This window comes from Dendrobates tinctorius, unplaced genomic scaffold (assembly GCF_039654945.1).
Source record: "Dendrobates tinctorius isolate UK_male_01 unplaced genomic scaffold, ASM3965494v1 ptg000026l, whole genome shotgun sequence".
NCBI classification, from domain to species: domain Eukaryota; kingdom Metazoa; phylum Chordata; class Amphibia; order Anura; family Dendrobatidae; genus Dendrobates; species Dendrobates tinctorius.
The window spans coordinates 19,696,661-19,722,032 of NW_027361694.1; the positions used below are offsets into that span (position 1 = coordinate 19,696,661).

The 25,372-nt window shown below is 46.9% G+C and overlaps 1 protein-coding gene across 3 annotated transcripts in view; it reads left to right on the forward strand.

Moving 5' to 3' along the window:
- The first annotated feature begins 668 nt into the window (after window positions 1–668).
- Window positions 669–25,372, forward strand: part of UGGT2 (UDP-glucose glycoprotein glucosyltransferase 2) — a 548,948-nt gene continuing 524,244 nt past the window's right edge. For 2 of the 3 annotated variants that reach the window (XM_073569567.1, XM_073569569.1), the window contains exons 1-3: window positions 670–967; window positions 4,084–4,166; window positions 20,664–20,794. In XM_073569567.1, the coding sequence (XP_073425668.1) occupies window positions 837–967; window positions 4,084–4,166; window positions 20,664–20,794 (345 nt within the window). In that variant the 5' untranslated portion in view covers window positions 670–836. Of the gene's footprint in view, window positions 968–4,083; window positions 4,167–20,663; window positions 20,795–25,372 lie in introns of all 3 variants that reach the window. The other variant, XM_073569568.1, reaches the window with a different exon arrangement.

Consider the following 25,372-nt stretch of genomic DNA (forward strand, 5'->3'; position numbering starts at 1 on the left):
AGCACAGACCATTGTGATCAGCCGGGGATCCGTCTCTCGCCACATAGATGGAGCGCAGCCTGCAGCGCGTTTGGTGACCACCTCAGTAACCTTCCGTGTGTATTGCACCTTGTGCTGGTTTATTTATAATAATAGGCTTTACATAGTGCTAACACATATTCCACAGCACTTTATCACTCACTGTCCCCAATGGGGCTCACAAGCTCTATCTCTGGAATGTGGGAGGAAACCGGAGTACCCGGAGGAAACCCATGCAAATACGGGGAGAACATACAAACTCCTTGCAGATGTTGCCCTTGGTGGAATTTGAACCCAGGACTCAAGCGCTGCAAGGCCACTGAGCCACCCTGTACTTGATTAATTTGCTATAGGTACACATCATGGGCTCAGGCTGCATACGTGGCCGTGCCCTGAGGCGTGTTGCTGTACTGGCAGCGCAGTGACGGGAGGACCCCAGAGCAGGCCTGGCAGCCCCCCACCTCACAGTGCAGCCCCTCGCAATGTACGCGCCGTGACTGCACACATCTCCAGAGACGGACGCGTCGGTCACTCCCCACCACCTCAGCACCGCCGAGCAGCGGGTACAGGAGGATGACAGCTGCCGCACGCTCATTGGCTATCGAGCGGAGGATAGCGGCTTCTTGTAACCAATAAGAGAGCGCGGCGTGACGTCACGCAGTGAGGGTCTTACAGCTGCCTGGGGATCCCGGAAGCGGCTGGTGTGAGCGGCAGTGCAGGGCGAGCATCATCCTGTGCGGAGGACGGACGGCGGCGGTATCCCTCGTGTCTCTAGTACATGACCAGCTGGCACTAGCCCTACTCTCATTGCTCCCACAATGCGCTCCCAGCACACAGCCAGCCTCCTCATCTGTGCACTTTCCTGTCTCATTGCCCAGGCTGCAGCCAAAGGAGTGACTACAAGCTTAGCTGTCAAGTGGCCAGAGAGCCCCCTGTTACTGGAGGCCAGGTGTGGTAACTGCAGCGTCGTATCTACGCAACGCAAGCCTATTGGGGTGCTCTGCCCTTGTATAAGGTGTACACTATACAGGGGCAGATGTAGCAAAATGGTGACAGTCCTGTGACAGAACTCTTGTTAGAATTAGGATGTTATTATTCGTTTATATAGCGCTGTGGTTTCTTCAGCACTTTATTTGTTTTTACATAGGACTGCAGATTAACCTACTGTGCAACTCATAGAACATCATGGTTTGTTACCACGAATGTACCAATGATTAAAGATAGTCTGGTTGCCACTACTTTGCGAAGAAGGAGCAAGGGGCTGTGGTTAGACTCGAGGCTGCAGCTGTGCAGGTATAAGAGTGAGGGGCTGTGGTTAGACACGAGGCTGCAGCTGCGCAGGTATAACGGTGAGGGGCTGTGGTTAGACTCGAGGCTGCAGCTGTGCAGGTATAAGAGTGAGTGGCTGTGGTTAGACACGAGGCTGCAGCTGCGCAGGTTTAACTGTGAGGGGCTGTGGTTAGACACGAGGCTGCAACTACGCAGGTTTAACTGTGAGGGGCTGTGGTTAGACACGAGGCTGCAACTACGCAGGTATAACGGTGAGGGGCTGTGGTTAGACACGAGGCTGCAGCTGCGCAGGTTTAACTGTGAGGGGCTGTGGTTAGACACGAGGCTGCAACTACGCAGGTATAACTGTGAGGGGCTGTGGTTAGACACGAGGCTGCAGCTGCGCAGGTTTAACTGTGAGGGGCTGTGGTTAGACACGAGGCTGCAGCTGCGCAGGTTTAACTGTGAGGGGCTGTGGTTAGACACGAGGCTGCAACTACGCAGGTATAACGGTGAGGGGCTGTGGTTAGACACGAGGCTGCAGCTGCGCAGGTATAACGGTGAGGGGCTGTGGTTAGACACGAGGCTGCAGCTACGCAGGTATAACGGTGAGGGGCTGTGGTTAGACACGAGGCTGCAGCTGCGCAGGTATAACGGTGAGGGGCTGTGGTTAGACACGAGGCTGCAGCTGCGCAGGTATAACGGTGAGGGGCTGTGGTTAGACACGAGGCTGCAGCTGCGCAGGTATAACGGTGAGGGGCTGTGGTTAGACACGAGGCTGCAGCTGCGCAGGTATAACGGTGAGGGGCTGTGGTTAGACACGAGGCTGCAGCTGCGCAGGTGTAACAGAGGGGCCTGTGGTTAGATATGAGGCTGCAGCTGCGCAGGTGTAACAGAGGGGCCTGTGGTTGGATATGAGGCTGCAGCTGCGCAGGTGTAACAGAGGGGCCTGTGGTTAGATATGAGGCTGCAGCTGCGCAGGTGTAACAGAGGGGCCTGTGGTTGGATATGAGGCTGCAGCTGCGCAGGTGTAACAGAGGGGCCTGTGGTTGGATATGAGGCTGCAGCTGCGCAGGTGTAACAGAGGGGCCTGTGGTTGGATATGAGGCTGCAGCTGCGCAGGTGTAACAGAGGGGCCTGTGGTTGGATATGAGGCTGCAGCTGCGCAGGTGTAACAGAGGGGCCTGTGGTTGGATATGAGGCTGCAGCTGCGCAGGTGTAACAGAGGGGCCTGTGGTTGGATATGAGGCTGCAGCTGCGCAGGTGTAACAGAGGGGCCTGTGGTTGGATATGAGGCTGCAGCTGCGCAGGTGTAACAGAGGGGCCTGTGGTTGGATATGAGGCTGCAGCTGCGCAGGTGTAACAGAGGGGCCTGTGGTTGGATATGAGGCTGCAGCTGCGCAGGTGTAACAGAGGGGCCTGTGGTTGGATATGAGGCTGCAGCTGCGCAGGTGTAACAGAGGGGCCTGTGGTTGGATATGAGGCTGCAGCTGCGCAGGTGTAACAGAGGGGCCTGTGGTTGGATATGAGGCTGCAGCTGCGCAGGTGTAACAGAGGGGCCTGTGGTTGGATATGAGGCTGCAGCTGCGCAGGTGTAACAGAGGGGCCTGTGGTTGGATATGAGGCTGCAGCTGCGCAGGTGTAACAGAGGGGCCTGTGGTTGGATATGAGGCTGCAGCTGCGCAGGTGTAACAGAGGGGCCTGTGGTTGGATATGAGGCTGCAGCTGCGCAGGTGTAACAGAGGGGCCTGTGGTTGGATATGAGGCTGCAGCTGCGCAGGTGTAACAGAGGGGCCTGTGGTTGGATATGAGGCTGCAGCTGCGCAGGTGTAACAGAGGGGCCTGTGGTTGGATATGAGGCTGCAGCTGCGCAGGTGTAACAGAGGGGCCTGTGGTTGGATATGAGGCTGCAGCTGCGCAGGTGTAACAGAGGGGCCTGTGGTTGGATATGAGGCTGCAGCTGCGCAGGTGTAACAGAGGGGCCTGTGGTTGGATATGAGGCTGCAGCTGCGCAGGTGTAACAGAGGGGCCTGTGGTTGGATATGAGGCTGCAGCTGCGCAGGTGTAACAGAGGGGCCTGTGGTTGGATATGAGGCTGCAGCTGCGCAGGTGTAACAGAGGGGCCTGTGGTTGGATATGAGGCTGCAGCTGCGCAGGTGTAACAGAGGGGCCTGTGGTTGGATATGAGGCTGCAGCTGCGCAGGTGTAACAGAGGGGCCTGTGGTTGGATATGAGGCTGCAGCTGCGCAGGTGTAACAGAGGGGCCTGTGGTTGGATATGAGGCTGCAGCTGCGCAGGTGTAACAGAGGGGCCTGTGGTTGGATATGAGGCTGCAGCTGCGCAGGTGTAACAGAGGGGCCTGTGGTTGGATATGAGGCTGCAGCTGCGCAGGTGTAACAGAGGGGCCTGTGGTTGGATATGAGGCTGCAGCTGCGCAGGTGTAACAGAGGGGCCTGTGGTTGGATATGAGGCTGCAGCTGCGCAGGTGTAACAGAGGGGCCTGTGGTTGGATATGAGGCTGCAGCTGCGCAGGTGTAACAGAGGGGCCTGTGGTTGGATATGAGGCTGCAGCTGCGCAGGTGTAACAGAGGGGCCTGTGGTTGGATATGAGGCTGCAGCTGCGCAGGTGTAACAGAGGGGCCTGTGGTTGGATATGAGGCTGCAGCTGCGCAGGTGTAACAGAGGGGCCTGTGGTTGGATATGAGGCTGTACTCCTTTCATATTTCCCGATCAGGTTATGATTCCCTATTCTGCGGTTTTTTAACTTACAAAGTTACTTTTTTTTTTTTTTCTTAGTGAATTCATTGCTGAAGAGGGAAATGACAAGTTTTGGCAGTTTTTGGGAACAGTCCAGGAGATAACTATATACAGAAACAAGGGTAAGTGAAGTGTCTCACCTTCCCAATAATCTTGTCAGGCCAGGGGGATATGAGGGTCTTTCTAAAGCATTTGGTGCTCCGTTCTTTCTATGTTGCCCATCATATGGTTGTACACATAATATAATGTGGCATTTGCTCAGGTTCGCCTTTTTCTCAGGTCCTCTACAGAGGGCAGTAGTCGGACCATATGATACGTGAAAAACAAATGATTATATGTAGTACTATAAGATATCCCAACCTTTTTATTATCCATATTAAACACATAACAAGTGTAAGGTATAGGAAGCACTTCAATAGCATTCACACTGAGCAGGCAGAATTTATCTTACTCACTTAGGCATCTTGCAGATGTCAGTGTGTCTGTTACGTGTGGTGACAGTTTTCACACGTACCAGAGACGCTTGCACACGACCCATTCAAGTGTGCACATGTCATTGTGTTTCCACAGACCATGTGTTTGTCTGCAAGATAAGCTGATATGTCTGTTTTTTAACAGCAGCACAGGCCACAATGTCCCGCATTCTCACGGATGACACACAGGGATGTTATCAGTGTGACACATACCGGTGCCTGAGAAGCAGTGGTACAGTTGGCCCCGTTCCCTTGCGCCGGGTGCTGAAGACCACTCTCCTCATTCTCCCCTGCTCTCCACCTGATCAGCGTGAGCAGGGGAGAGTTTTGTTATATTCAACTGATGACAGCGACAGCAGGCTGTCCCTTCAGCCTACACCTGCTGCCGCTAATAACTGAGAGCTGATGGGAGTATTCATCACCCACCTGCCTGCACAATACATAAATGAAAAATCCAGCATGGGTTTGCCTGTATTTTTGTTAACCATCCAGGCCAAACTGAAAGCTGCAGGCTTCAACCCTCAGCTTTCAGCTTCAGCAAGGCTGTTTATCAAGGATAGAGAGGTCCCCATGTAGTTTTCTTTTAATTATTTTTAATTAAATTAAAAAGGCATGGGGTTTCCCCCCTTATTTTTGACAACCAGCCTTGCTAAAGTAGACAGTTGGGGGCTGGTATTCTCAGGCCGGTAAGGGGCCATGGATTTTGCCCCCAGCCTATAAATGGCAGCCCGTAGCTACCCAGAAAAGGCACATCTATTAGATGCGCCAATTCTGGCGCTTTGCCTCCTGGCTCTTCCTATTTGCCCTGTAGTGGTGGCAAGTGGGGTAATATTTGTGTGGTTGATGTCACCTTTGTATTGTCTGGTGACTTCAAGCCCACAGATTAGTAATGGAGAGGCGTCTATAAGACTCCCAGTCATTACTAATCCTACAGTTGTAGTGTAAATAAACACACAGCAAGTATAAAGTCCTTTTTATTAGAAATAAAATAAAACGCTTTTTCAGTCACCCATGACGGCACCACGAGAGAGAGGATCTGCCCTTCAAGGACAGGAAACCTTCAAGATAAAGTCAGTTGGTTTCCTGTCCTTGATGAGAAGCCCTTAGCAAAGGCAATGAAGATAGAAGAGGATACCTTGAGCGGCTGGAGTCTGGGTAGACCGGGATCTGCTGCGGCCATCACCAGGTACCTGTAGCGCCTCAGAGGTACCTGTGGGGTTCTCTCCCTGAACAAGCATGTACGGGCGCTGGTGTGGTGGTGCCTCCAAGCTAGGTCTCCCCGGACGCATTGGCGTGCCAGGGCAGAAGAGAGAAGCAGTGAGGAGCTCATCTGTCGGTGCTGCAAGTGCGGGAGACCGACAGTGCAGGAGCGCGGACTGGAAGTCACAGCTGTATGACGTGCAGGAGCGACAACGCGAACTGGAAGTCATGTGACGTACAGCTTCAGGAGGAAGGGGCGGTACTGGGTGCTTTTCGTGCTGGCCGGCGGTCCCATGTGAGTATGAAAGGGACTGCCGGCAGGCAGATGGTGGAATGAAGATGGAAGCTGTCACCTGAGCAGCTACAGCCAGCAGAGCAACAAGTTTTGCTCCAGAAACTGGAGAAGAGGCGCCTATCACATCCTCATGAAGGGAGGAAGCATGTACCCCAGCAGCAGTGGGGGCCACTCGGGCAGCACATGGGATACGGCAGGCAGCTGTCAGTGCCAGGAAGGGGAAGTCTACAGTCTCCAGGGGAGGTCCTTCTGATGTCATCCAGACTCCTGATCCGGTACCCGTATAAAGCGTCCGAGTGCTGAGTGAGCTACGAGAAAGTGCAGCTGTCTAATTGTCTTTGTTTCTTTGTTTCTGGGAGTGTCCCCTGTGTGGACAGCAGTTATTGAGAACCTGGATGAAATAACTATGCTAGTCCTGTATAGAGCAGATGGGCAGAAGTCCATTAGTGATCTGGTCCTGGCTGGGGATAGAGGTGGTGGTGGGGGGAGAGGAGATCCATAGAATCCCCTTCGACACCTGGGTCAGAAGACCTGTGGGCATCTGACCAGTCGGCCGCCTCATTAGATAGTAGCATGGGAGATCTCCACTGCATTCCTGCAGAAGGAATGGATAAGGCTGGTTTCACATTTGCGTATGGAGGAGCTGAGTTGGGATGCGGACTTGCTCCGCCCACGGCCGCACCTCCCCCGGTCAGCTCCGCCTCCGTTGGCATGCATACCCCATCTTTAGTATTAGGTACGCAGGCCGTGCCAATGTATGTGGATGCCTCCGCAAGCGTCGTTTTGACGGTGCAGCGACAACACCAAAATGCAACCGGAGTAGGTGCGGCCGTGGGTGGAGCTTCATGAAGGAAGTCCGCAGCTCAGCCATCCACAAATGTGAAGCCGGCCTAAGCTGGTAAAGGCTATAAGATCCACTATGGGTCTGATGGACCAGAAAACTAAGATCGTCTCAGGATGCCATGTTCAGAGGCCTTGAACAGAAGAAGCGTAGAAATTTCCCAGTTAATGAGCAGTTGCAGAGTCTCATTAGAGAATGGGAGAAGCTGGATAGGAAGCAGAGCCTGGCTTTGTTTAAAAGAGAATACCCCTTTGATGAGGAGGCTTCCTCCTCTTGGGACAAAGCCCCAAGACTGGAAGTAGTGATTTCAAAAATTTCAAGGAAATCTTCTTTGCCTTTTGAAGACTTGGGGTTGCTTAAAGAGCTGCTGGACAGAAACTGACCGCTTTCTCAAAGCATCCTGGGAATCCTTGGCAGGGGCCTTAAGACCAGCTATCGCAACCAGATGTGTGGCCAGATCTCTGAAGGTCTGGCTGGATTATCTGGAGGAACAGCAGGTACCTAGAGAGACTATCCTGGCGTCAGTACCAACCCTCAAAGGGGCAGCGGCATTTCTAGCGGATGCCTTAGCGGACTCAGCGAGGTTGGCAGCCAGGTCAGCTGCATTGTCCAATGCAAATCGCAGACCAGTTTGGCTGAAGGGTTGGCAGGGGGACATACAGGCAAAGGCCAAGCTTTGTTCCCTCCCCTGCGAGGGTAAATTTGTTTGGTCTGGCCCTGGACGAAATCCTTCAAAAGGCAGGGGATAAGAAGGGGTTTCCCGATGTGCCCTTTCCATCCTTTTGGCGCTTCTTTCGGAGAGGTCGCTGTGCGTGCAAGATTCCACTCAGAGACCAGGACAAGTTGGAGGGGCGGCTGAAGAAAGGAGGTTTCTTTTTTGGAAAAGCCTTCCGGGAATCCAAGAAGCCACCTCAGTGACTCTTTCTCCCAGGTGGGGGGGGGGGGCTTTCGCTCTTCCTCCCGGTCTGTGAGAGGATTTCTTCAAGTACCTGGATCCTTCAAATTGTAGCATCAGGCCTGAAGTTAGAATTCCAGACCCTACCTCGAGACGGGTATGTGAAAACCTCTCTACAACCATCTTCACACAAACAGCGGGCGCTGGAAGAAGAGATCCGGTCTCTCATAGAGAAATGAGTAATGGAAGAGATTCCCACAGGGGAGATAGAAAAGGGGTTCTATTCCCCCCCCCCCCCTATTTCTGATTTAAAAAAAATAAAAATAAAGACGCATCCTTGAGTACCATTATCAATCTAGGAGTGTTGAACAAATATTTAGTCATCCCCCTCACTCAAGATGGAGTCAGTGAGGACAGCTGTGAAAGTTCTATTTCCAGGTTGTTATATGCAGTCCTGAACCTCAAGGATGCCTATTATGTAAATTCACGAACAATATCGGAAGGGTAGAGATGTGGGGTTGTCCCCAGCTAGATTTTTTTTTTTTTTTGGCTCCAAAAACAGGAAGGTCCGAAGGTTCTGCTCGCTGGATTCGGGAGACAATCCTCACATGGTGGACGCTTTCAGGATGAAATGGACCTCAGGACTGTCCTATGCCTTTTCCTCAGATATGTCTCATCCTGCCTGTCTTGAGGAAGATCTGAGAAGACAGAGCAAGGGTCATCCTGATATCTCCATTTTGACAGAAAAGGCTGTGATTCTATTGGCTGATAACAATGTCTGTGTCGAATCTATGGATCCTTCTGGAGGATCAGGATCTTCTGTCCCAGGGGCCTTTTCTACATACTCGGATGTCCGGGCTGCATTTAACTGCCTGGAATTTGAGAGGGCAATTTTAGAAAAGTTTCTCGGCTAGATTAATTTCTAACCTGCTCAGTAGCAGGAAACCGATGACCACTAAGATCTATGGGAGGACTTGGAGAAAGTCCCTATCCTTTTCAGAGACAGAGCCAGGTGGGAGGCTCCTGTTACATCTGTACTAGAGAGCTAGACTCGAGCCTCTCTGTGAGTACACTTAAGGTTCAGGTCTTGGCCCTGGGGGCACTGTATAAATGTGACCTAGGGGGCAATAGATGGGTCTCTAGGTTTATTAAGGCCTGTAGTAGAGCAAAGTTAGTCCCTTCGTGTAGAACCCCTCAATGGGATTTGAATCAAATGTTAAATGTGCCGACAGTCCTTTTTGAGCTGTTGCATTTGGTCTCAGAAAAGATAATCTCGCTAAAAATGTCCCTACTGGTGGTGCTTACTTCAGCCCACAGGATTAGCGACGTACACGCTTTATCAGCGGACCCACCTTACACTCAGATCATGGAAGACAGGGTGATTTTAAGGTTAGACCCAGCATAGCTCCCTAAGGTGGTTGCCAGGTTTCATAGGACACAGGAGATTTTATTGCCATCCTTTTGATCCAATCCCAGCAATTAGAAGGAGGAGCGGCTACAGACCCTGGATATCAGGAGGTGCTTACTGCAGTATCTAGAGGTGATGGGACCCTGGAGGAAGCAAAGGGCCCTATTTGTATCTTTCCATGGAGCTAGGAAGGACTTTAGAGTATCTAAACGGACCTTAGCGAGATGGGTTAGAGAGGCCATCAAGTTAGCCTATGTTAGTGCATGCAGGGCCATTCCTAAAGGTCTAAAGGCCCATTCCACAAGAGCTGTGGCTGCATCCTAGGTGGAGAAAGCAGACTCCGCATCGACCAGATCTGTAAGGCGGCCACATGGTCCTCTCTGTCCACCTTCAAGCACTACAGGCTGCATCTATCGGCCTCCTCTGATCTCACGTTCGGTAGAACGGTTCTACAGGCTGTGGGTCCCTACTGAAAAATAGAAGTCCCTGTATGGTGCCATCAAGGGTGACTGAAAAACGTGGATTTTACTTAGGCCTCTTTCACACTTCAGTTATTTGCATCATTTAAAATCCGCCAAAAAGGCAGACAAGCGGATCCGTTCTCAACTGATGTGAACGGATGGCACAGGATCGAGACGGATCCTGAAAATGAGGAAATTTAAAGGAACTGCTGGGGGGGGGGGAGAGAGAGAGTGATTTTTGTCTAGCAAGCTCTGTTTGGAAATCTTTGAGGATGTTGACGGACACTAACTTTGTGGCGGATCCTCAAAAAAACTGATGCATCGGACGGCAATCAGTCAGGATCCGCCAATAATGAAAGTCAATGGGGGAAAAAAACGGATCCGCAAAGAAAAATGGCGGATCCGTTTTTTTTCAAAATTGGCGGATCTTGACTGTCAAAAACGGAAGTGTGAAAGAGGCCTTACAGGTAATGGGTTTTTTTTTTTTTTCGTAACCTATGACATCACCCTTATATTTCCTCCCTTAGATATATATTTGGCTCGGTGACTCTTCATTTTGGTTATTCACTTCCTATAGGTTTTGGTGGTTAAGAATGAATAAGAATATGATTTGTGTGTACGCTAACCTGGGAGTTACCTCTCATGCTCTGTAAATCAACTGATGTGGAGAGAGGAGCCGCCCTTTTTATCTTGAAGGTTTTCTGTCCTTGAAAGGTGGATCCTCCCCCTCTCTCGTGGTGCCGTCATGGGTTATGAAAAAACACATTACCGGTAAGTAATATCCAGCGTTCAAACTGTGATTAACAAATGGTAAATCGGGCTCTGTAAAAACAAAACCACGGTCAGGTAGACCAACAAATTTTGTCCACAACTGCCAGGAAAACTGTTCTGAATGCAAAGAAAAACCCACAAATAATATCAGCTGAAATACTGGACTCTGAAAACTAGTCACCAGAAGAAAGCCATTACTGCGCAAATGCCACAAAGTATCTTGTCTACAATACACAAAATAGCACAGAGACAAGCCTCAAATCTTCTGTAACAAGGTAATTTGGAGTGATGAGACCAAAATTGAACTTTTTGAGCACAACCATAAACGTTACATTTGGAGAGAAGTCAACAAGGCCTATGATGAAAGGGACACCATTCCTACTGTAAAGCACGGAGATGGATCACTGATGTTTTGGGGATGTGTGAGCTACAAGGGCACAGGAAACTTATAGGAAGGAAAGATGAATGCAGCACGTTGTCAGCAAATACCGAAAGCAAATTTGCAATCAGCCTGGAAGCTGCGCATGGGACATACTTGGACATTCCAACATGACAATGATCCAAAACACAGGGCCAGGTTGACCTGTCGTTGGCTACAGCAGAACAAAGTGAAGTTTCTGAAGTGGCCATCCCAGTCTCCTGACCTCAATATCATTGAGCCACTCTGGGGTGATCTCAAGCGTGCAGTTCATGCTAGACAGCCCTGGAATTTACAGGAACTGGAGGCTTTTTGCCAAGAAGAGTGGGCAGCTTTACCATCTGAGACAATAAAGAACCTCATCCACAACTACCACAAAAGATTTCAAGCTGTCATTGATGTTAGAGGGGGCAATACACTGTATTAAGAAATGGGGTATGTGAACTTTTGATCAGGGTCATCTGAATGTTTTGGGTTGTCATGAAATAAACAGTAGTTTGACAATAAATGGCTTCACCCAACCACAAACCATGAGTGGAGGTAAAGTTTTGGGGTTATTCATATTCTCTGAAAAAAGGCCAAAAAAGCAAAAAGTCTGCCAGGGTATGTACACCTTTGAGCACAACTGTGTGTGTGTGTGTGTATATATAATATATATTTTCAAGTGTGTATGTCCGGGATAGGCATCCGCACCGTCGCAGCAATTCTGGACCCCGAGAGCGTCCTAGGCTATGTTGTGAGGTGAAATTTTAACCACGCGCATTCCAATTCACCAAACAATTTTGCCCCTGTCTACATACTGGGGGGGAAAAAGTGTGTGTGCGTCAAGCCCCGCCCCTCATTATGATGTCATAATGGTTGCCATGGCGAGGCTGATGTCGTCATAGGTTGCAAGCCCAACGCTCATTATGTCATAATGGTTGACTATGGGATGGAGGATGTGTGATGGGTATATGGGCACTGGACTATGGGATGGAGGATATGTATGACGGGTATATGGGCACGGGACTATGGGATGGAGGATGTGTGATGGGTATATGGGCACGGGACTATGGGATGGAGGATGTGTGATGGGTATATGGGCACTGGACTATGGGATGGAGGATATGTATGATGGGCATGGGACTATGGGATGGAGGATATGTATGACGGGTATATGGGCACAGGTATATGGGATGGTGGAAATGTATGATGGGTATATGGGCACGGGACTATGGGATGGAGGATAATTATAATTTGTTATATATGTGTGTGTGTGTGTGTGTGTGTGTGTGTGTGTGTGTGTGTGTGTGTGTGTGTGTGTATATATATATATATATATATATATATATATATATATATATATATATATATATATATATATATATATATAATATATATATATATATTTTTATTTATTAGTGGGGGAAAAAAGTATTTAGTCAGTCAGCAATAGTGCAAGTTCCACCACTTAAAAAGATGAGAGGCGTCTGTAATTTACATCATAGGTAGAACTCATCAATGGGAGACAAACTGAGAAAAGAAAATCACATTGTCTGTTTTTTTTTCATTTTATTTGCATATTATGTTGGAAAATAAGTATTTGGTCAGAAACAAGCAATCAAGATTTCTGGCTCTCACAGACCTGTAACTTCTTCTTTAAGAGTCTCCTCTTTCCTCCACTCATTACCTGTAGTAATGGCACCTGTTTAAACTTGTTATCAGTATAAAAAGACACCTGTGCACACCCTCAAACAGTCTGACTCCAAACTCCACTATGGTGAAGACCAAAGAGCTGTCAAAGGACACCAGAAACAAAATTGTAGCCCTGCACCAGGCTGGAAAGACTGAATCTGCAATAGCCAACCAGCTTGGAGTGAAGAAATCAACTGTGGGGGCAATAATTAGAAAATGGAAGACATACAAGACCACTGATAATCTTCCTCGATCTGGTGCTCCACGCAAAATCCCACCCCGTGGGGTCAGAATGATCACAAGAACGGTGAGCAAAAATCCCAGAACCACGCGGGGGGACCTAGTGAATGAACTGCAGAGAGCTGGGACCAATGTAACAAGGCCTACCATAAGAAACACACTACGCCACCATGGACTCAGATCCTGCAGTGCCAGACGTGTCCCACTGCTTAAGCCTGTACATGTCCGGGCCCGTCTGAAGTTTGCTAGAGAGCATTTGGATGATCCAGAGGAGTTTTGGGAGAATGTCCTATGGTCTGATGAAACCAAACTGGAACTGTTTGGTAGAAACACAACTTGTCGTGTTTGGAGGAAAAAGAATACTGAGTTGCATCCATCAAACACCATACCTACTGTAAAGCATGGTGGTGGAAACATCATGCTTTGGAGCTGTTTCTCTGCAAAGGGGCCAGGACGACTGATCCGGGTACATGAAAGAATGAATGGGGCCATGTATCGTGAGATTTTGAGTGCAAACCTCCTTCCATCAGCAAGGGCATTGAAGATGAAACGTGGCTGGGTCTTTCAACATGACAATGATCCAAAGCACACCGCCAGGGCAACGAAGGAGTGGCTTCGTAAGAAGCATTTCAAGGTCCTGGAGTGGTCTAGCCAGTCTCCAGATCTCAACCCTATAGAAAACCTTTGTAGGGAGTTGAAAGTCCGTGTTGCCAAGCGAAAAGCCAAAAACATCACTGCTCTAGAGGAGATCTGCATGGAGGAATGGGCCAACATACCAACAACAGTGTGTGGCAACCTTGTGAAGACTTACAGAAAACGTTTGACCTCTGTCATTGCCAACAAAGGATATATCACAAAGTATTGAGATGAAATTTTGTTTCTGACCAAATACTTATTTTCCACCATAATATGCAAATAAAATGAAAAAAAAACAGACAATGTGATTTTCTGGATTTTTTTTTCTCAGTTTGTCTCCCATAGTTGAGGTCTACCTATGATGTAAATTACAGACGCCTCTCATCTTTTTAAGTGGTGGAACTTGCACTATTGCTGACTGACTGACTAAATACTTTTTTTCCCCACTGTGTGTATATATATATATATATATATATATATATATATATATATATATATATATATATATATATATATATATATACACACACACACACACACACACTCACTGCCGGCAAAACACCATCTGCAGTCGTTTAGGCATGGATTCAGCAAGGCTGGCTAAGTATGTGGAGACCATGTTTACCCACAGTGTCTTCAGCACCTCCTTTAGATTGTTGATGTTGCTGGGTCGTGTCTCTTGAACCTTGTTTTTCATTAAATTCCAGGCATTTTCTATGGGGTTAAGGTCAGGGGAATTACCTGGCCACTCTAAAATGTTAATGTTATGGTCACTGAGAAACTTTCTCACGGCCTTGGCTTTGTGGACAGGGGCTCCATCATGCATAAAGTAATCACACTGATGTATGACCCAAAAAGTAAGCATGTGTTCTTCCAAAACAGTAATATAATTGCTTGCTTTCATAGTTACATTCTTGGGAAGGAAGTACAAACCTGCCCTGCCCATGCTTCCACTGAATGCACCCCACACCATCACACTGTCAGGGTGTTTAACAGTCTTAACTGTATATTTTGGGTCATACCATGACACGGTACTCGGACGACGCACAACCTTTGAGCCTCCCCTGACCAGCCTGAAAGTGCTCTCATCACTGAACATCACTTTCTTACACTCTTCAGATGTTCAATCTTGATATTTCTTACAAAAGGCAAGCCTTTTCTTCTTCATTGCTGCTGTGAGCAGAGGCTTCTTTGCGGCACGGCAACTTGGTAGACCCAGGACCTTCTGCAGGCGGTGACGAATTGTCCTAGTTGTGATGTTCTGGAGGAGCATAGGGTACTTGTTTTTTAGTTCAACAGCAGTTATAGAAGGATGTGACATCACTTCACGCTTCAGAAGCTTATCAGTCCTTGGTGAAGTTTTCGTAGGTGTGCCTAACTTCCTCTGCGGTACCATCCCGGGAGGCAATGATGCTGCCGACCGCTTCAGTTGATAAATTGCTTCTGACACTCCCAGATCTCTAGCTACAGCAATCGCCGAATCCCCCTTCTCGAGGAGAGCCAAGGCACGGGATTTCTCTTCCATTTTAAGCTTCTTTTGACCCATTGTGGGAGATAATAAGACTGCCTAATAGCAAAACTGGCTGAGCTGCACATAACAACCAGAGTGCAGCTTTCGCTTTAACAGAGAAGTGAAAACTGAGCGTTGATTGGTTAATATTTGCAACAAAGCCAGATTTAATATTGGACAGTTTTTTATTATCTCCCGCATTGTGTACACTTCTAAAAAGTGAAATTATCATGTGGATTTTATATGTAAAGTTTTTTTTTTTTTTTTTTTTGCTGCACAAGTGTAAAGATTTTTTTTTTGCGTGCACTGTATCTAGTGTGTGTGTGTGTGTCACTGACCTCTGTATATCCTATGTATTCTATGTGTATAAATCTATTCTATTCTAACCTATCATGATGTGATATTAGTGTACGCGGCACATTAATTGCCAGCTCTATGTTTTGAAGAATATTTCCTTTTGAAAATGATGTGTAAATGACTTAGAGAAATTCTCTATGTAAAAGCTCATGTTAAAATGGCATTAATAATAATAATAATCTTTATTTATATAGCGCCAACATTCCGCAGCGCTTTACAGTTTAACAGTTTCAAAACACAAGTCATAAGTAACAACGCTAAATACAATAATTAAAGCAAAATAAGACGAAATAAGACGACCCTGCTCGTGAGAGCGTACAATCTACAATGAGGTGAGGGAGATACAGAGTACAGGTGTGTATTTACAATGGTGTATTTACAATGAAGGTCCAGCCATCTTGCAGGAGTGAAGGATGGATGGAGATAGTGAATGGGCTACGCACGCACACTTACACAGAGAATGACTTTGATTAGTGAATGTGATAGGCCGCTCTGAACAGGTGTGTTTTGAGGGAGCGCCTAAAACTATGCAAATTGTGGATAGTCCTGATTTCTTGGGGTAGAGCATTCCAGAGGATAGGAGCAGCACGGGAGAAGTCTTGGAGTCGGGAGTGGGAGGTACGGATTAGTGCAGAGGTTAGTCGAAAGTCGTTTGCAGAGCGCAGCGATCGGCTAGGCCGATAGACAGAAATGAGAGAAGATATGTAAGGGGGTGCCGCACTGTGGAGAGCTTTGTGGGTGAGAACAAGTACTTTGAATTGGATCCTATAATGAATGGGCAGCCAATGTAAGGACTGGCGAAGAGCGGACGCGTCCGAGTACCGATTACCCAGATGGACGATCCTGGCTGCTGCATTGAGTATGGACTGGAGAGGGGATAGTCGAGTGACTGGGAGGCCAATTAATAGAGCGTTGCAGTAATCCAGGCGAGAGTGGATCAATGCAACAGTGAGGGTTTTTGTTGTTTCCATAGTGAGAAAAGGGCGGATTCTAGAGATGTTCTTTAGGTGTAAGCGGCAAGAGCGGGCAAGGGATTGTATATGGGATGTAAAGGAGAGATTGGTGTCAAACATAACACCCAGACAGCGCACCTGCTGCCGGGGTGTTATTGTGGTACCATCCACGGAGAAGGAAATGTCAGATTTAGGGAGGTTAGTAGACGGCGGGAGCAGAAGAAGTTCAGTTTTGGAGAGGTTGAGTTTCAGAGAGCGGACATGATATTGGAGACTGCGGACAGACAGTCACTGGCGTTCTGTAGTACAGCGGGGGTAAGGTCGGGGGAAGACGTGTATAGTTGTGTGTCATCAGCATAAAGATGGTACTGAAAGCCAAATCTGCTGATGGTCTGTCCAATTGGGGCCGTGTAGAGAGAAAAGAAGGGGGCCATGGACTGAGCCCTGAGGTACCCCGACAGCAAGAGAAAGAGGAGATGACGTGGAGCCAGAGAACAAAACACTGAAGGAGCGGTCAGAGAGATAGGAAGAGAACCAGGAGAGTGCAGTGTCCTTAATGCCTAGTGACTGGAGCCTAGAGAGTAGGAGATGGTGGTCAACAGTATCGAAAGCTGCAGATAGGTCAAGAATAATGAGCAGAGAGTGGTCACCGTTACGTTTTGCTGTCAGAAGGTCATTGGTCACTTTGAGTGCAGTTTCAGTCGAATGTAGGGGGCGGAAGCCGGACTGTGAAGGGTCTAGAAGGGAGTGAATGGAGAGGTAACGGGTAAGGCGGGAGTAAACTAGGCGTTCCAAAAGTTTAGAGATGAAGGGGAGATTGGAGACTGGTCTGTAGTTGTTTGTGCAGGATGGGTCGAGAGCAGGTTTCTTTAGTAGTGGAGTAACGATGGCGTGTTTGAAGGAGGATGGGAAAATGCCCGAGGAGAGGGAGAGATTAAAGATTGTAGTTAGGTGGGTTGTGACGACTGGAGGAGATGTGAGGGAATGGGGTCGGTAGTGCATGTAGTCGGACGAGAAGAAGAGAGGAGTCTGGAGACTTCTTCTTCTGTTATGGGATCAAATGTGGAGAGTGAGCCAGGGGAGATGTAGGAAGGGATGGGAGTCACAGCACTTGGTGGTTGGGAGCAGATTTCTTGACGGATATTATCTATTTTTTCTGTAAAGTGGGAGGCCAGGTCATCAGCACAAATGTCTGTGATAGGGGCTTGTGCTTTTGGCCTGAGGAGGGAGTGAAAAGTGTCAAAGTTTCTTGGGGTTGTTGGCTAGTGAGGAGATCAGGGTGGTGAAGTAGGTCTGTTTGGCAAGGTGAAGGGCAGCGTTATAGGTTCTTAACATAAATTTGAAGTGGATGAAGTCTTCTGGTGTGCGGGTTTTTCTCCATAGGCGTTCAGCACTCCTGGAGCATCGCTGGAGAAGTTGAGTTTGCGATGTGAGCCAGGGCTCTTTTACTCTGTGTTTGGAGGTTCTGAGGGTGAGGGGAGCTACTTGGTCAAGGGTGCTTCTAAGAGTGTCATTGTAGTGATGAACAGCCAGATTAGGACAGGAAAGAGAGGAGATTGGGGACAGAGATGAGTGTAGGGAATCTGAAAGTGTCTGAGGGTTAATAGCTTGTAGATTTCTGACTGTGTGGTAGGTAGGAATGAGCTGGGGTGGGCGAGGATTTGTGAGCGTGAAGGAGAGAATGTTGTGGTCAGAGAGTGAAGCGGTGAGTTGTTTAGGTGGGAGATTGAACAGAGCCGGCAGAAGACCAGATCAAGGGTGTTACCGTCCTTATGTGTCTCAGAGGTTGAAAGCTGTGAGAGGCCTAGAGAGGTGGTTAGTGATAGAAGCTGGGATGCAGATGTGGAATTAGGGCTGTTAATGGGGATGTTGAAGTCTCCCAGGATGAGGGTTGGTAGTTCTGAGGACATGAAGTGTGGCAGCCAGGCTGAAAAGTGGTCAAGGAAGAGGGTGGGTGAGCCTGGGGGCCGGTATATGACCGCTACCCTGAGGGAGAGGGGACGGAAGAGCCTGATGGTGTGGACCTCAAAAGAAGGGAATAAGAGTGATGGGACTGGGGGGATGACCTGGAAAGTGCATTGTGGGGACAGGAGTATGCCAACTCCACCACCAGGTCTGTTTGTGGGTCTCGGGGAGTGAGAGAATTGTAAGCCACCGTAGGAAATGGCAGCAGGAGAGACAGTGTCAGAATCCTGAATCCAGGTTTCAGTGAGGGCCAACAGATTAACAGAGTTGTTCAGAAAGTAGTTGTGTAGGAAAGGAAGCTTTTTACAAGCAGACCGTGGATTCCAGAGGGCACAATTAAAAGATTGAGATGAGGGAGTGCAAGTAATGTTAATCAGATTATTGTGGTTTCGATATGAGGTAGGGTAGGGGTCGAGGTTGGGGGATGGTGGACCAGGGTTGGGGGAGATGTCCCCTGAAATCAGTAGGAGAAGGAAGATAAAGAGCCAATAGTTGTTGGAATTGTAAGTAGTTTTTTTCTGCGATGTGTTTGGGCAAGATGGGCTGAGGTTTCTCAGGAAGGTGGTGAGTGTGTGGGAGCTGTACATGGGAGAGGGAAGTATAGAGGGGCTGATGTGTATGAGTCGTGATGGAGGGGGGATAGGGTGATGAATGTGGTTGGCAAGGGAACACAGGAGGATAAAAATAAAGCACATGGTTAAAGGGGAAGGCAAGGTGTGGGTTACCTGACTCCTGCCCTGACTAACTGCCATGTATAACTGCCATTTTGCTGAATGCTTATCTTCTGTGATGCTTTGCTTATGGGATGCTTTCGTGCTGTACCCCACACTGCGTGCTTCCCCTTAGCAACTACTACATATATAGGCCACACTACAGGGTCAGGAGAGAGGGATTGTGGGAGATGGTTGGGTATAATTTGGCAGCTGGGGCCAGCACACCAGGGGATGGTTAGATGATCAAAGGCACTAGACCAAGATGTGGCAAAATGCTATAGCACCTTCCACCTGATAAGATCTAGAAAGGCCCCAGTCACAGATCTAAAGCAGTAAGTATTACATACAGTGCAACAAATGAATTATACCAAAGCTTTAGCAAGCACATTTAAATATGCAGCAAAATGGTCAAGCAGCAGAAGTATGGAGTTGTACCATTTGGATATATTACAGCAGATAAATAGAGGCAGCAGAGGTGGGAAGTTGTATCATTCAGGCTGCTTGCTGGCAGTGAATGGAGTAAATACATGCAGGGTGGCTCAGTTGATTACCATTTGGATATATTACAGCAGAGAAATAGAGGCAGCAGAGGTGGGAAGTTGTATCATTCAGGCTGCTTGCTGGCAGTGAATGGAGTAAATACATGCAGGGTGGCTCAGTTGATTACCATTTGGATATATTACAGCAGAGAAATAGAGGCAGCAGAGGTGGGAAGTTGTATCATTCAGGCTGCTTGCTGGCAGTGAATGGAGTAAATACATGCAGGGTGGCTCAGTTGATTACCTGTATGAAGAGAGAAGATGAATGTTAATTCCATGCCATGTATAACTGCCGTTTTGCTGGATGCTTATCTTCTGTGATGCTTTGCTTATGGGATGCTTTCGTGCTGTACCCCACACTGCGTGCTTCCCCTTAGCAACTACTACATATATAGGCCACACTACAGGGTCAGGAGAGAGGGATTGTGGGAGATGGTTGGGTATAATTTGGCAGCTGGGGCCAGCACACCAGGGGATGGTTAGATGATCAAAGGCACTAGACCAAGATGTGGCAAAATGCTATAGCACCTTCCACCTGATAAGATCTAGAAAGGCCACAGTCACAGATCTAAAGCAGTAAGTATTACATACAGTGCAACAAATGAATTATACCAAAGCTTTAGCAAGCACATTTAAATATGCAGCAAAATGGTCAAGCAGCAGAAGTATGGAGTTGTACCATTTGGATATATTACAGCAGAGAAATAGAGGCAGCAGAGGTGGGAAGTTGTATCATTCAGGCTGCTTGCTGGCAGTGAATGGAGTAAATACATGCAGGGTGGCTCAGTTGATTACCATTTGGATATATTACAGCAGAGAAATAGAGGCAGCAGAGGTGGGAAGTTGTATCATTCAGGCTGCTTGCTGGCAGTGAATGGAGTAAATACATGCAGGGCATTGCAGTCGGATAGTAATCACACTGCATCCAGATGTAAATCGGATGCTAGGTGTGAAAAATCGGATTGTACTTGCATGAAAAAATGCATGACACTTGTATTACACTCATCTGACTCCTGCATCAAAATCGGATTTAAAAAAACGCTAGTGTCTCCAGCCTTACTATGAAGGTTATCTGAACAGTGCTACGCTGGAGTGCCATATTCTGACTAGATAAGGCATTTTGTTTCTAGTGGCTAATAAATGGTGTGTGTGTGTGTGTGTGTGTGTGTGTGGTGTTTTTTTTTTTTTTTTTTTTTTTATTATATGGTTAATTAGTTTTGCTTTTATCTCTTGATATTGCTTCTCATTCACTTCTCCATCATTCTTTCAGGTTCCGAATATTCCTATTACAGCTTGATACTGAAGAAAGCTGCTCAGTTTCTTTCTGACCTGCAAATCAGTTTGCTGAAATTTGCATTTTCTATAAGAGCACATTCTCCCACCGTGCAGATGTTCCAACAGGTACTGTGCTAACTACTTATTACACGAAATGTGTCAATTATCATAAACGCTATTATTTCTTAAACGGACTAAATTTCAGATACGTGTACATAATACATGTGCTTCTTTGCATACATACTTCATATACTCCTACATAACTCCTCCATTATTTCTTGTGTCACTTGTCCTTGTCTTTTCTCCTTGTAGCTGTCTCACCCTTAGCACAGTTCAGCCTTGCACTAATTTTATTTGCAATAATGCAGCATTGAATAAGTCCTTGTTTGCAAGGTTGATTTGGCATATTATTTAAGTGGACTGCCTGTAATGTATACTACAAGTACATTGTGCGATTTGTCTCCCATCTATTCTTGAAATCCTTTTTTGATGTGTGTTTTCTATTGCAGTCTTGATAAGCCATTAAAGGGAATCTGTCACCCCATTTTAGCCCTATCAGCTGCCGGCACCGTCTTCAGGGGATTATCTACAGCATTCTGTAATGTGGCAGATAAGACCCCGATGTAACCTGGAAATTAAGAAAAACGATTTAGATTATACTCACGGGGGGGGCGGTCTGATGCAGTGGGTGTCGCACTCCGGCGCCTCCCATCTTCTAGAGATGACGTCCTCTTTCTTACTTCTGCCGCGGTTACGGTGCAGGCGTACTTTCTCTGCCCTGTTGAGGGCAGAGTAAAGTGCTACAATGCGCAGGGAAAGGTCAGAGAGCTCCGTCGCCTGCGCACTGCAGTACTTTACTCTGCCCTCAACAGGGCAGATAAAGTACGCCGGCGCTGCGGCAGAAGTAAGAAGGAGCACGGCATCATGAAGATGGGAGGCACCGGACCGCGACACCCATCGGACTGGACCAGATGCCCAGGTGATAAGAAAAACAAGTTAGATTATAATCTTTCAGGTTACATTGGGAGCTTATCTACAGCATTACAGAATGCTGTAGATAAGCCCCTGATGGCGGTGCTGGCAGCTGATGGGGCTAAAAATAGGTGACAGATTCCATTTAAAATTGTAAATCAGTGCACCGATTCTGTACACAGGATCCAGAGTACAGTCTCTGGTCAGGGACATTATTTCAGTATTTGCTGTGATTTCCTAAGATTTTAAACTTAGAGCAAAAATAATTTGTAGTGGTTGCATTAGTCATGGGTAGATGCTAGCTGTGTAAGGGTGTGTGCACATGCTGCGGATCTGCAGCAGTTTCTGCTGCATTGTACAATACCCTTATTTTCTATGCAAAATGAAAACCGCTGTGCAGATGCTGTGGAATTTTCCGTGCGGATTTGCTGTGGTTTCAAATCCGCAGAAAGAATTGACATGTCAATTCTTTCTGCGGATTCCGCTGCGGTTTGACATCTCCTCCATTGTAGAGATGATAAACCGCAGGGCTAATCCGCAGATAAACCGCAGTTCTTCTGACCTGCGGATTTTGCTAAATCCATGCTGAAAATCTGCAGAGAATTTTGCAGTGTGTGCACATACCCATACACGGCAGCATCTGCACATTATGGAGCAGATTGAGCTCCTGAGCCAATTTCATACTTTGCTTAACGACTTATGAGAAAAATGTATGCCGTTGGCTGTTAAGTAGTTAAAGCAGATTTGTCATTAGGTTTCCCAATACAAACTGCTTAGTATTATCTGTTGTTGAAACAGGGAAAAAAAGAGAATAAGAACTGAGATGTTGGTTACTAGTAATAGTGCAAATTTATTTAATGCATAAGTATGCAGTGGTGATGCACTGATATTAAAGGAATGCGCATATCAAACTAGATAAGTTACACTGAGAATTAACAATCAGTGTATATGTATGGCATTATAACAAATTGATGTGCACACACATCAAACATAAGTCAGGTTTCTGACTTGCAGAGGTTATGTCACATGGTATATACATAATAATGAGATTCCAAAATAGCTTCACAGTCATCAAGGAAAATAGAATGCAGAATGATAGGTAGGGCATTTGGATTTAACAGAGATTTCGCTGGATATTTTTATTTGGAGGGACGCGAGCCTTTGTTACTGTGAATATGGAAACCCCTTTTTATTTACAATGACAGATGACTGAACTGAGTGGGGACTTGATTTTTGTGGGATGAGTTGGCGTTTTTATTGGGATTTAATTTGGGGATGAATTATTTTTTGTTTTTTTTTATTGCTTTTAGGATGGGTTCACGTTTGCCCTGTGCTCTACTTTGAGCATTTTACATTGGGGTTTCCATCTAAATTTGCTGAAACGGTATACACAAATTATTCACTTTAATGAAGCAGGCAACAAAGGCCAAACCGACTTCATTATAGTGAATGGTTTCATCCGGGGTTCAGTTTGAATCAAGTTTTTACCCTTTGCCACGACAGCACCCACTGGAAAGAGGGATCCGCCCTTAGGAACAGGAAACCTACAGAAATAAAAGGGGCGGTCCGCCTCTCCTCCGATTTCCTGTTCCTATGGGAGCTGCAGGAAGAATTCCTACAAAGAGTGTAGCTGGACCAGTGCATGCTGCCTGCACAGTGTCTGTGAGAACGGCAGGGGCTGCGGTCCGGAAGCAGCATCGGGGGAGTTCTGTATACCGGCTCCCCCCCACCCTCTCTTCTGGTGGATGTGTCAACAGCGGGTCCGGGGAAGGCCGTCCAGGGTTCACACAGGCGACGTGCCGTCAGGATCTGGGTAAGGCCGTCCTGGCTTGAGGGGGAGATGTCCAGGCCACCACTCCTCCTGGAGCGCTGGTGTCAGCAGCTTGGTCCCAGAAGCATGGAGCCAGGCCGTGCAGGTGCAGAACACCTATGTGCGTATGTTGCGGATTTGCTTGCTTAAAATGCTGTGTGGTTTCTGACTCTCTTGGTAGAAAACGTAGTTGAAAATCCACTCTGTCTTTATGCAAATTTGATGCGTTTTTGATGCTAATTTTCTTGCATTTTTGTAAATCCATAAAGGTAAATAAAGATATATTTTTTAAAAAATTGATATTTTTTTATTTTTTTTCCTTGTACGACCTTGTCAGCTAGATACCCTAATTAAAGAGACACACGTGCGCGTGCGTACACGTAGGAGCATTAACATAATTAACCTACATATGATGTAACAAAAAGCAACTGTCAGAAATCTGTGTAAAATGCAGTATCTGTTTTGTTTTTCAAAAAATTAAAACAAAAAACACAATAGTGTGAGCGCCCGAATAACTTTAAACAGAGAGAAAGCAGACGGCTGAGGGCAGATGTTAATAAAGGTTCCCAGGCTATTAAGCCCTTTCTGTTAAAAATACAGCTGTCAAAAATTAAGAGACCACTGCAAAATTTTCAGTTTGTCTGATTTTTCTCTGTATAGGTATATTTTTGAGCAAAATGTAAATTGCTCTTTTATTCTACTGACAACATGTCTCCAAATTTCCAAGCACTAAATTTTGTATTTTCAGAAAATGATAAATGGTCAAAATAACAAAAAAAGAAGTACTTGCAGACCTCAAATAATGCTAAGAAAACAAGTTCATAATCATTTAAAAACAACAATACTAATGTTTTAACTCGGGCAGAGTTCATAAATCAATATTTTTTTGGGAATAACCATGATTTTTAATCGCAGCTTTCATGCGTCTTGGCATGCTTTCCATCAGTCTTTCACACTGCTTTTGGGTGACCTTGTACCACTCCTGGTACAAAAATTTAAGCAGTTCTTTGTTTGATGGCTTGTGACTATCCATCATCCTCTTGATTACATTCCAGAGGTTTTTAGTGGGGTTCAGGTCTGGAGATTGGGCTGCCCATGACAGGGATTTGATGTGGTGGTCCTTCATCCACACATTGATTGACCTAGCTGTGTGGCATGGCGCATTGTCTCGCTGGAGAAAACAGTCCTCAGAGTTGGGGAACATTGCCTGAGCAGAAGGAATCAACCGTTTTTCCAGGATAACCTTGTATGTTGCTTGATTCATACGTCCTTCGCAAAGATTAACCTGCCCAATTCCAGCCTTGCTGAAGCATCCCCAGATCATCACCGATCCTCCACCAAATTTCACAGTGGGTGCAAGACACTGCGGTTTGTACGCCTCTCCAGTTCTCCGTCTAACCATTAGACGACCAGGTGTTGGGCAAAGCTGAAAATTACTCATCAGAGAAGATTACTCCTGTCCTCTATGGTCCATTCCTTTATGGTCTTTGGCAAACTTCAGCCTGGCTCTCTTTTGCTTCTCATTGATGAAAGGCTTTTTTGTACCTTCACATGACTTGAGCCCTGCCTCTAGGAGCCTGTTACGACCTGTTCTTGCCGTGCACTTCACCCCAGCTGCCACTTGCCATTCCTTTTGTAGGTTACTTGATGTCATCCTGCGGTTGCTGAGTGACATTTGAATAAGATGACTGTCATACCGGTCAATGGAGAGTCGTTTTCGCTCTCTGCCGGTCTATAGCTTTGTTGTCTGCTGCCTGACTTTGTTGTAATGGACTGCCATCTTAGAAAGTTTAAGGGTGGAGGAAATGTGATGCTCACTGTATTGCTCTGTTAGTAAAGCCAGAATTGAGCTGTGTTTTTTTTTTTTTTTTTTCCTTCCTCACTTAAGACTTAACTTTTAACCATGCCAAAGGAGTTGAAAA